The 12,346-nt window shown below is 39.4% G+C and overlaps 1 protein-coding gene and 2 long non-coding RNA genes across 4 annotated transcripts; 2 read left to right on the forward strand and 1 right to left on the reverse strand.

Annotated features, from left to right (window-relative positions):
- Positions 1-229: 229 nt before the first annotated feature.
- Positions 230-1,765, reverse strand: LOC116924527. The gene is made up of 2 exons (XR_006648038.1): positions 1,440-1,765; positions 230-1,348 (listed from the first exon to the last, which is right to left on the reverse strand). It is a non-coding gene; the product is annotated as an uncharacterized LOC116924527 (long non-coding RNA).
- Positions 1,766-1,893: 128 nt separating this feature from the next.
- On the forward strand, positions 1,894-3,066 carry LOC116924519 (ovoinhibitor). The gene is made up of 3 exons (XM_032931048.2): positions 1,894-2,055; positions 2,164-2,236; positions 2,300-3,066. The coding sequence occupies exons 1-3, from the start codon at positions 2,035-2,037 to the stop codon at positions 2,803-2,805; spliced, it is 600 nt and encodes a 199-aa protein (XP_032786939.1). The 5' UTR covers positions 1,894-2,034; the 3' UTR covers positions 2,806-3,066.
- Positions 3,067-5,535: 2,469 nt separating this feature from the next.
- On the forward strand, positions 5,536-6,375 carry LOC116924520. Of its 2 annotated transcripts, none has more exons than XR_004395002.2 (3): positions 5,536-5,702; positions 5,756-5,860; positions 5,928-6,375. It is a non-coding gene; the product is annotated as an uncharacterized LOC116924520 (long non-coding RNA). The 2 variants fall into 2 exon arrangements; XR_004395001.2 differs by having other exon boundaries at positions 5,536-5,691.
- The last annotated feature ends 5,971 nt before the right edge of the window (positions 6,376-12,346 follow it).

Raw genomic sequence — 12,346 nt, forward strand, 5'->3', positions numbered from 1 at the left:
TCAAGATTCTAGCTGCAATTGCAAGAAAAACTATCAGCCAGTTTGTGGAACAGACGGAAAAACCTACTCTAACGAATGCGTTTTGGGTGTCCAGACAAAGGGTTTGTGCGGAAACGCAAAGTCATCTGTTACGAAGGCTCACGACGGCGAATGCAAAACCACGGCCGAAGCTTAAGAAAGCTTTACTTTTTTTCTCTGCCAAGAATTGAAAATCCGCAATTTTTTTTAGTTTTTAATCTTTTAATCAAAGAAATGCAAATATATATATATATAAAGGTTGTTGTTATACTCCACATAAGCTGAATGAAATTGGATGAAATGCTATTAGGCTATTCTGCACTACGCTTTGGCTCTATGTAATCCTAATTAATACAATACACTGTGAAAAAGGAACACGATAGTAAAAGATATTTGAAACCCATCATGTTTGGTATGAAAAAAATAAGACGGAAAAAAAGATGCCATAAAGAACACAAGCGTTCCGAGGCGTTTAGTCTATAGACTATAACTTTATTATAATTTTTTAAAAAAAGATTCGGTTTTTAATTTAATGAAATTTCGATTTTATTGTTGCTATGCCAGAAAAATACACAGCAGACTTTGTGTCAAAGACAATCGTATTTGTGCTGTTCAAGAAATAATTTTGCATTCACGATTGACGTCATTTAAGACTCAACTATCGCAAGCTGCTTACATACAACGCCTAAGTGCCTTTTGGCAAGTTATCAAAACTGTCTATCAGAAGAGCGCTTGTTCTTTTATTACATTGAAAGAGTTAGCGTGAAATTGGAATCGCATTGACAATTTTTGCGTGATAGGTACCTACCCAAATACAGATGCCATCTACCTCCATAACTAATCATTCTACATGAATTTAAATAAATTTGTTTGATTTTATTACAAAATTGCTGTGGGGAAGTAGTGCTGTTGTAAACAAATTGAACGGCCATGGTCTTATTTGGAAACATCAGCAGCAGGTTAGTAGCTTTTTGTAGTGCATAATAAACGTGTATTCATTTTGAAAGCTGTCATTCGTCTTCCACGCAAGACGCACTGTGTAGTTTGTTTACCTGTTTCGAAAATGAGCTTTTGGATGTTAATCGATCAACCGCGTAAGGCATGCACAAACGTTGGTCCGACTTTTTGCACACCACGCTCGGCTTAAAAGATAACATGAAACGATAAATCTTGATTCGTTTTGCGCATGTAGTTGTTGTTTTTCACTTTTATCCTGTTGGCTTGGAGATACAGCCTGGGGTCGAACTTGGTGTTTGAAAAGTTTAGATCTCGGGGGTCACACGCATCGACCTTCAAAAACCAGTCTTTATTGTCTGATGGCAATCCCTGGCTTTAAAGAAAAAAAGAAGTTGTACAAGGAAAAAGGTTACTGGGAGATTCGAAAGACACTATATGAAGATCCAACTTTAGTTAACCGTTACCAAACGGTGTCGCGCTCTCCGCTGTCCGCCCCACCCTTTTTTTTATATAAATCAGTTTCTTTTTCAACAAAGATCATAATTTTGTTCTTGTTCATCGCTGCACCACGTTTAAAAAGTAGTTGCCAGGGTTTGTCACTCGAAACCGCATTTTGTTTTCACAATATTAAGTCGAAGCCCTTTACAGTAGCTAGTAATGTTATACTACAATGTTGAGATCCACCGCTCCCGGTGGTAGCGGAAGTTACAATCGTTTCACGAACGAACCGTTGGACAATAGGGTTGGCCCACCTCAGATTGTTTCCCCAAATAAACAATGTTGAAATAAGTGATAGAAACTGTAGTCATTGTCGGGTTGTTACAATAATAAAACGCGGATTTTCCATTCTTGGGAATCTTATTTGGAAACTTTCCCCTAGGGCGCTGGGCGTTTGTTATTGAAGAAGCACGAACGCCATGACATCACCATTTTAGGGATAGTGGTAGTATACTGCCAGAACGGCTATATATAAAGGTACCTGTTGCCATATGGCATTTTCAGATAGTAAACTCCTGTCTTCCTTGCAACTACAAATATTTCAACCTTCAAAACCTGAAAATGCTTCAAGTCGCCTTACAGGTACGTACGTATTGTGCTGCATGAAGTATAACTATAGTACCAAAACATCGCAAACAAATTTTGATTTCCAACTGTAACACTCATAGTATTGTCTTTCTGCTAGTATAGAACTTTTTTAGCACGGTCCTGGTCTTGATCGCCCTCTTCGTTCTAACCAGTAATCAGCTTGTCGTTTTCGGAGGTACGATTTGTGAATGAAAATGTAAATTCAATTAATACAAATCATATTGTTATCACTATGCAGCTTCTATTGATCAGCGAGACGTATGCATCTGCACGTTACAGTATGATCCAGTGTGCGGTACAGACGGGAAAACGTACGGTAACGCGTGTGCCCTCCATTGTCAAATAAAAGAAAATACTGGCGTTAGCCTTGGCAAAGCTTATGATGGTGAATGCAAACAGGCGAATGAAAGAGGAAAAAGGGGAGCTGCTGAGTGCGGATGTACATTCTTGTACGCCCCTGTTTGTGGAACAGACGGGAAAACCTACGACAATGAGAACTGCATGGAAGTTGAAATTACCAAATGCGGAACGGTTCTCGATTCAGCGATTAAAAAGGCTTACGATGGAGAATGCAGGCAAGTATCTAAACCGTCAGAAGAAGTGTGTGCCTGTCCACTCAATTACGCCCCAGTTTGCGGGACTGATGGTAATACTTACGCTAACGTAGACTGCTTCAAAAACGAAATCACTAAATGTGGAACCATCAAATCATCTGTAACTGTCGCTCGCGACGGTGCATGCTAACAAACGAGGGCACCAGCTAACAAATGATTCGCTGTGGCTTTCACTTAAAAAATGGGCTGACAAAATTTAATTTGGAAAAAGATGTTTAAAATATATATTTCCATACGTATATTATTTCCTAATTTTTAAAAATATAAAAATACTGCTACAAGTCAACTCAGATATTGTTGCCATGTTTATATTTTTCAGTGTCTTGATTTGGAGCTTGTATGATATAAATTATAACTTCGAAAATATATAAATATATTGAATTAACCAAAAGGAAAATTTTTAAAAAAGTTATTAAACAGAAACGATTTCAACTCAAATTTTGAAATAAGAATTATTTGAGAAGTAGGAGGTTACGTGTTCTCATAGCAATATATAGTAATATATACAGCAGGTGCCAAAAGTATCCGAACACTTTGCGTTTTCGGACCATTTTAGCATGGGTTAAAATGACGGAGCACGCGTAGCGCGATTGAGAAAAAAAGGGTTAAAAAATCCACCTCCAAGTCCATGAAAATAATTTTGTTACCTAAAAATAGACCAAGGTATCTAAACAATTTATTTTTTTTATTTTTATGACTTGTAGCCGCTAGCCGGCATATCAGTGCACAAGTATCCGAACGCGGGTTTTCCCGCCGTCCTTCCTTACGGCACTACGTGTCTTCTTTATTATTTTTTTAAATATTCCAATCATAAGACTATCAAAGACTAACTAGGCTTTTTATGTGTACAAATACGTAATCTACTCATTCCGGTCATTAGTTATGCTTAAACTTAAATCCATTTTTGGTGAATAATTTTTCCGTGGCCGGCTATATGTCATTTTCTGAATTTTTCCCGTCAGAAAAATAGTTATACATGCGGCAACTAGGGGCGCGGGTATGCGCCATTCTTTGTGAGATTTCGCGCATTTGGAGACAAAGGCTACCTAAATTTGTATGACTTTCAAGTTGAAAAACAACGCGCCCCTAGTTGCCGCATTAAATGAAAAAGTAGGTTTGGCTAAATCATTGAGATCTCCAAAAGAGTGGTAGAAGCATTGAAGTGGATTTTGAACAATTCAAAACTGAGTAAAATAAAAATTTCTGAAAAAAAAATGGGAATCTATTCGGGATTTCTTTTACAATTGATGGGATTTTTTAAAAATTCCGGGATATTTCATATCTCGGGATTTATTTTTTTTTATTTTGGGAAAATTTATGGGATTTCACAACCTCGATCCGGGGACACACTTTCGTGTTCATTTGTCATTTGAATACGGGCTCTCGTGGTTACATGTAAGCATTCATTTTGTCAAGTGTAATTCAATTTTTATTTTGTATAATTCTAGTTGTGTCTATTGTTCGCATTTGGCCAGATCCTTTTATGAACTTATAAATTACGGGACCCGATAAATCGTGTAGCCTACACTGATTTATTTTCTGCAGACGGCCATTCTTTATTGGTATCTTTTCCATGCCCTCCTGAATTCAGCTACTTTCCCTGCACAGTCGTTATTCCACCAGGGTTTATTTGGGTGCCTGGTACATTTTGCCTCGGTTTGTAGTGTAAATTTTTTCTTTTAGCCTTCTAAAACGATTTCGTAGAATGTTTGGAATGCGTCTTTTGGGTCTTCTATTTCATTGAATTTGCATTTCTTTAGTTCTTCGACGATGGTAGAGTTCCAATTAGCCCATTTCCCTAGGACGAATTTCCATTTTGGTTGGGTTTTCGGTTTTTCAATTTTAACTTTCAGTTGGATTTTTATGCAGATGGGAGTGTGGTCACTGTCTAGGTGGGGTCCTAGATAGATTGACGATCGAGGCACAAGCAGATTTGAGATAACCGTGAGATCCAGAGTAGATTGTTTCATTCTAGTAGGGTCTGTCCGAGTGGGGAAATAATGGGGGGTAAGAAGAGAGGTTGTCAGAGATGGCGAGAAATTTGCTTAGTTGTCTTCCGGTTTTATTTGTAGTGGGTGCTGACGACCAGTATGGGCTGTGGCCATTAAAGTCCCCTCCTATGATGCATGGATTCTCCCGGGTAGAAAGATAAGCAAGAAGGTCGTTTATAAACTCATTTCCATTGGGGCAGTATATTGAAAAGACATCAATGTAATTTCCTGGTGCTATTGTGATGGTAGCGCCTATAGTTTAGTTGTTTCCGAAATGTCTGAGGGGTATTCTTGCGGTTGGAATATCCTTTTTAACAAGAGGGCTTTTTTAGAAAGCGAAAATCCGACTTTCAGAAATCTGGCAACGCATGCATTTTGTAGTCGTTTTCCGTTTACATGGCAAAGGCCATAAGAAATTTAAGTGTCTTTAACAAAATATACGTAACTCGTTCAATTCGCAATATTTCTTCACAAGAATTCCACAGTGCTCTAGGTAAGATATCGGTCGTTAATTTCATGTATAGTTTACTCGGACTAAAAAATTATTAAGGGCTGAAAATTTAAATACAAAACTTTGTTTTGGTTTTTTGCAGAGAAATGGCTGTCTGCTGTGTAGTTGGATGTGGACGCAAATATTAAAGAAACGATAAAGACAATAATCCGAAGTTCTATTCAATCCCAATCGTTAATCCCTACGACCCATTAACCCAATTGAGAAGGAATGAATGGCTGAAACGATTGAATCTGTCAGAAAGTAGTGTGACACCTAAAATAAAAGTTTGTTGTGCACATTTTGAGTCAGGCAAGACATATTTTCAGTTTTAATAGTTAGATAACAATCTCTAAATATATTCACTATTGATTAACAGGAGGTCCAAGTTATCACCTGATGAAAAAGGATGTCGATTGGGCTCCTAACAAGAATCTTGAGCCACAATCGAAAGGAGAGGCAGTGGCTCAGCGAGCCAAACGCTTCATTAAAATCTCTAACCAGCCAAAGCCTGAAAAAAGTTAGAGAGAAACAAGTATATTAAAGGTTATACACAACTTGAAATAGTTAGCAAACAATATTAACAGTTGTAATTTTAGATTTGTCAAATACACCAGCTACCAGCTTAGCTGTGCCAGTTGACACACGCTTGGAAGTTTTGGCAGATGATGCACAAGTTGTGGAGACACCAGCCCACTCAGAAGGTATAAAGCCTAATTTTTTTGTTAGAACAAGTCTGATAAATACGTATCATACTTGGTTTTATTATAGGAACTGATGGTCAAGAAGTTGACCTCAGTGAAGCATGCAACGTTTCAATGCTGAAGCAAGAAGTCGCATCCCTTTCAGCTCGTGTAGCTTTGCTGGAATCACAGAAGCGTGACCTCGAATTGGCCAATCAAGATTTATCTGAACGATTGGCTGACTTGGAACGAACCTCGGAATAAAAATAATGTAGAGAATAAGGATATAGCAGACCATACTTTGCCCAAAACGATTCCCTTGCCATCCTTCAGTTTATGCAAGGCCTTGTACACAACATATCCATCTTGAAACTTCTTGTAGCTTAGCATACTCTTCAAATTCTCAGTTCTGTTGCCATCATGTCGACTTTTTGTTACATAAAGGTAATCAATTAGGTCGTATTTGGCTATGTTGGGTAAACTTCTCTGTAGTTGGCGAAGATCTTGATCACCAACAATAAAGTATTTCTCGTCAATGCCCCATGGACAGTCATTCACGCCATTGCGTTGAAGCTTTGAGGCGTAACTTTTCTTTTGATCAGCAGTTTGTTCTAATGAATAAGCAGAAAACTTAAAAGGAACTTGGTCTAGGCTATTGTCCAACTCGGCAGTGCCGAGAATCTCCTGCAGAAAACCAAAACTAAGTTTTGTATTTAAATTTTCAGCCCTTAATAATTTTTTAGTCCGAGTAAACTATACATGAAATTAACGACCGATATCTTACCTAGAGCACTGTGGAATTCTTGTGAAGAAATATTGCGAATTGAACGAGTTACGTATATTTTGTTAAAGACACTTAAATTTCTAATGGCCTTTGCCATGTAAACGGAAAACGACTACAAAACGCATGTGTTGCCAGATTTCTGAAAGTCGGATTTTCGCTTTCTAAAAAAGCCCTAGAAGGACAACGCCTCCGCCTCTTCCAGTCGGTCGTTTTAAGAAGCAGTTTGTAAAGTTTGTAAAATTGGGCACATATCCATCACACCACCAAGTCTCGCACAGTAATACTAGGTCGGGATTGAATGAAGCTAGGAATGATTTGAACTCGTTTTTCTTTGACCGGTTTAATCCTCTGGCATTGAACTGAACGCATTTTATTTTGCTATAAATTTTGGTTTATGCAGAAAGGGTTTATCCATGCGTCTGGTACTTCATTGTCGATATCCATGTCTTTATCAGGGAAGTCCGGTATGTCTAATATGGGGGTGTCAGTTTCTCTGTCACTGAGAGGCAGACTTGCCGTAATCGAAATCAATTTTCAATCGCGATCAAACTCAAACTAAACTCAAAAAATGATCGATCGATCAACTCATTTCAAATGAGTTTGATCGCGATCAAACTCAAAAATTTTGATCGCGATCAAACTCATTTCTGCGCTCAAAATTTCTTATTCCACGCCATCTACTGATAATTTGTGGAAATATGCTCCCATAATTTAACTCGCAATGTTTAACATTTTTTCGTTTTATTGTGCGCCTGAGCGTGCTGTTGGTTGAGGAGAGTTTCTGCCTCTCTAAATGACGTTTTGAGCTGAACTGCTACTTTGATTATTTCTTGCCTCTTTTGGTACAGAGGGCACTGAGGGCTTATAGAGCTGTGATATTTAGACTTACAATTTATGCAGAAGCTTCCTCTATTGCAGGGTTCCATATGGCATCTTTGTTGGGAGTGGTTTAGTCTCCAGCATTTTCTACATTGAAGCGGCCGTGGGATGTATGGTTTGACCGTATAACACCATCCTTGTATGGAGATGCTGTCTGGTACGAATCCTTCAAAGGTTATTATCACAGTCATGTTATGGCCTGTTCTTGTGGTATGAATTTGCAGTTTTCCCTGTATTCCCATTGCTGCTGCCATCTCTGGATCGCCTGCTAGTTCTGCCGGGACATTATGGATCACTCCTTTGCTTGCCCAATCTGATTCACTGCGGGTTACAGTTATTTTGTGGTCCAGGATTTCAGTGGCTTTAAGAAGATTTAGTTTTTGTTCTAGGGTTTTGGGGTAGAGGAGTAGCAGGTTCCCAGCCCGGTTGGGTTGGATTTTATCCAGGTGTCCAAAACGATGGGTAAGTTCGAGATTGAGTTTCTTCTTTCCTGTGAAAGGGAGTTCACAGAGGGTAGTCTCGGAGTTGAGTTTAAGGCATACAGAAGGAATTGTTTACCGGGAAGGTAGGGTATTGGAGTTTGGTGGAGGGATTGCCATGTTTAGTATGCTGATGTTCGTAACAAGGCTATGTCTGCTATTACTTTTTTTTTTTATTCTTTTTTTTCTCCTCCTCAGTGTGGGTGTTATATGTGTGTGGTTTTATGGGGGTGTGTAGTGTGAGGGCAAATTTGGACTCGTGGATGTAATACCTTTGTGTGATTTATGTTTCATGTGATTCAATGATTAAGGAGTGTGGAATGTGGTTGCTGTATGTAACGACTATTAAATTTGGTAATATTTCGTAGGTGTTGGAGTTTTATTTTTTTATTTTTCATTTGGTTTTACAGCACTCTAACGATTTCACGCACTTCTACACTATAACCAGGACTTCACTATGACTCTTCCTATAGTTTGGGATTTTTTTTTTTTTTTTTACAGTCATCTGTCCTCGTCACTGGTTCGAAGGTAACTCCTACATGCCTACATCTGATGAACCATAAATTTCTACTGCAGACGATCCACTACACAGTGCAGCCATCTATTGATAAGATATATAATTTTACTGAAGTAATTTAGCCCGACTTTTTCTTCAAAAAATCGGCTTAGGATTTTGACTTGGAATTCAATTAAACTTAACCTATACAACACAAATGAAAAGCTAATTCCGAATAAAATATTAGTTTTTCACTCAATAATCGTTTTTTGGATAAAACGGAATCAGAGTCGCAGACACTTGGAATCAGAAAAACCCAAAAACTAAGTTTTTGGGTGGGGCAGGGGCAACACTTTGTTTTCGTTTTTATTTGAACAGGTGGTTTAACCAGAAAACCAACAACTTAATCGAAATCAACGTTGAATTTGGATTACGACCCGTGATTTTTGTTGATTTCATGAGATGTCATTTTTTGCAGATTTTTACAAAAGTGGGAAGGTATACCCTTCCCACTTTTCCGTTTTTGGCTAAATTTCAATTTTCGCTTAAAATACGTGATTTCAATTAAGAATTAAATGCTAATCACGGAAATCAAGTTTATTTTTCTATGGGTCTTATAGTTTTTTATTTAAACGTTAAAAACCATAAATTAAGTTGGTGCGCTAACAGCACTGTTTTCGTTAATTTTTAAAACGGCTAGTTTAACGAGAAAACCAATGACTAAATCGAAATCAGCGTTCAATTTCGATTACGCCGTGTGATTTTTGGAGAATTTCAAGAGATGTCGTTTTTGACCGATTTTGACAAAAGTGGGAAGGCTAAACCCTTGCCACTTTATCATTTTTGGCCAAATTTCCAATTTTGCTTAAAATACATGATTTCGATTCAGAATTGAATATAAATCACGCAAATCAGGTTTATTTTTCTATTGGTCTTATAGTTTTTTATTTATACGTTAAAAACCATAAAAAAAGTTGGTGCGCTAACAGCACTGTTTCGTTAATTTTTAAAACCGCTAGTTTAACGAGATAACCAATGACGAAATCAAAATCAGTGTTCAATTTCGATTATGCCGTGTGATTTTTGGGGAATTTCAAGAGATGTCGTTTTTGGCCGATTTTGACAAAAGTGGGAAGGCCAAATTTCTTCTTTGGTTTTATAGTTTTTTATTTAAACGTTAAAAAGTAAGTGGCTCATCCCTTTTTAGCCGAAGAATTTCGTTTGCTGCCAGAAATTCGTCTGCTACAAGGGGATGAGCAAAAACCATGCACAAACAATAGTTAAATAAAAATAAACCAGATAGAACTGGGGCTAGAATAAAAATTTGGGAAATGAAAAAAGTAATAGGGTACCTACTGCTAGGAAGAAAAGTGGGAAAATCTTAATTATAGTTATGAACACTTATTTTTTAACGTGAAAAAGTTGGTTTCTCCATAAGACGCTGCAGCCGCAGCAGACCAACTAGGGCTCAGCCCCGTGTCCAATGGTTAGGTATTTGGGCGAATGGGTAGGTCTTCTCGGCAAAAAAATTGGATCCGGTGGGTAACGGTTCCTAAGACTTTGTGCCCACTACCTACCCGGGTACCATGTGGGTAACACAATTTCGAAAACCGTTTCCATTACCCGGGTTCAAAACCCAGTTATCCCCGATTTTCTACCCGATTACCCGAGTTTTTCCCTGAAATCAAATGACGCCCTTTGAATTTCCCGCCACAAAAAAATTTTTTTTGCTACCCTCCCTTTTAATTTAACTTGGGGCTTTGCAAGCCGCCATTTTTCAAGATGGCGGTGGGTATACCCGGTTTGCCCATCAAATCCGCCCAGCCTACCCACTTTGGGAAATAGACTACCCTGATCGCTCATGGGCGACTTTTTTGGGTGACAAACCGCGGGTAAACCGGGTTTTCGAGAACCGGGGCCGAGCCCTAAGACCAACTTCGACACAAATGAGATTTTCGCACTTGTGGAGAACGTGCAACGTAGGATGTTTTACTGCTCTATTCCCTATTTGAAGAGGCCTTATCCAGAATTTGCTCCGAATTTCTCTCTTTACTAAATTAGAAGTGTGTTTATTAGACTTAGGTTTCGGGCCTAACATCCACACACTAACGACACTTTTCAAAAGTATCGTACGCAGCAAAGTGGACTACGGCGCTATTGCCTATGGAGGAACGAGCTCAACAAACATTGCAAAAATCGACATAGTCTGCCGCGGAATCCTCAGGATGATCCCGGGGGCTTTCAAATCCACACCAGTGGACATCATATATGCAGATTTAGGACTTGAACCGTTCAAAAAAAGATGCCAATGGCTCAAAGCACGCTACCTAATAAAACTGAGCAAAAAACCAACCAATTCAACATATCAGCCGGCCTATCACCACATCAAGAACCCCAAGGAATGGCCCCCCAGAAGCATTCCAAACATTTCTCCAATGCTCAGCGAGTTAGCTGCTCTTGATCCTAATCTCTTCAAAACGCTCCCCGACTACTTCGCCTAAAGAAAAATTCCTCCGCCATGGTCTTCTGCTCCTCATAAGACGTCCTATTTCCCAATGTCAAAGAAGTTTGCACAAGTCAATCAAAGTGAAGCCCGTGCAAAGATGAGCCACGCCTTAAAACATCTACCACACACAACTATTAAAGGCTACACAGATGGCTCCGTCTCATCGCTCTCCACATCATGCGCCTACACCTTTCCCGAAATTAAAGAACAAGGTGCCTGGTATCTCACGCCTGGGTCTAACATCCTAACTGCTGAGCTACATGGTATATTCAAAGCCCTTGAAACCTGCTACCACCTAGACCCTGGACCCACGCAAGTACAAATCTTTACTGATTCACAGTCAGCCTTGATGGCTATCGAAGCAGCCACAACTCACTCACACAACCCTATTATACATGACATATGGAATCTCCTACATTGCCTAAAAAATGCAGGAACTTACACTCACCTTACATGGATCCCCAGCCACATTGGCATTCCTGGCAACGAAGATGCTGACAGGTTGGCAAGTAACCTAGCCGACATCCCATGCACCAACAAAATCAACAACACCCTGACGGCATCTGAATTAATTGAAAAATACAAGAGAAAATGGTTAGCAGAAACACTCACCGAGCTGAAACACTCTGGTAAAACCTGTCTCAACTCAAGGGACAGATGAAGGGTGGCATCACCATCCCATCAGAAATATCTCTATTACCCTCCATCGACTCAGATCGGGCCACAATAAGCTCAACTATTTCCTCAGCAAGCTAGACATGAATGTCTCTCCACTATGCCGACATGGATGCCTTGAACTGGAAGACACAAAGCACGTCCTTACAACATGCAAACTCTATTATAATCTCCATGCACCAATCAAACAATTCTTCATGGAAAATAAACTTACCTGGGATGTCAACACTCTCATAGGCTTGAACATGTCACTAGACAAAAGTAAACAACTCCAAATCCGTGACGTTCTAGTCTCATTCCTCTGGAAATCCAAACTGCACCTGATCATCTAAACAAACGTTGAAGCATGACGACGCACCAAACATCGTCTACTCCACAACAGACCCGTTACAAACCCTGGTGGTGATATTGGGCATCAGGCCCAGATTTTCTCAGACACCTGAGACATCGGCCCCGTCTGCAGAAAGCACCTATTCAACAAAAAAAAAAAATATTAGACTTAGGGATCGGCCCCGACCCTAATCAGGGTGCATTTTGCCAATCAGGTTTCGAAATTCGGGGCTCAGGGCGGGGCGTTCGGGGTGAAAATTGTTGGACCCCGATCTCAATCGGGGTTGTATCGGGGTGCCAAATCGGGGTGCCAAATCGGGGCTGTAACCCCGATTGCAATCAATCGATCGACGTAAAA

Source organism: Daphnia magna, linkage group LG6 (assembly GCF_020631705.1).
Source record: "Daphnia magna isolate NIES linkage group LG6, ASM2063170v1.1, whole genome shotgun sequence".
In the NCBI taxonomy this organism is placed as follows: Eukaryota; Metazoa; Arthropoda; class Branchiopoda; order Diplostraca; family Daphniidae; genus Daphnia; species Daphnia magna.

What these genes read in the sequence shown, in the direction of transcription:
- LOC116924519 (XM_032931048.2), top strand. Translation starts at nt 2,035, where the DNA reads ATGCTTCAAGTCGCCTTACAG. An exon ending in TGCTTCAAGTCGCCTTACAG is followed by an intron (nt 2,056 to 2,163) that starts GTACGTACGTAT and finishes CTGCTAGTATAG; the next exon opens with AACTTTTTTAGCACGGTCCT. An exon ending in TCAGCTTGTCGTTTTCGGAG is followed by an intron (nt 2,237 to 2,299) that starts GTACGATTTGTG and finishes ATCACTATGCAG; the next exon opens with CTTCTATTGATCAGCGAGAC.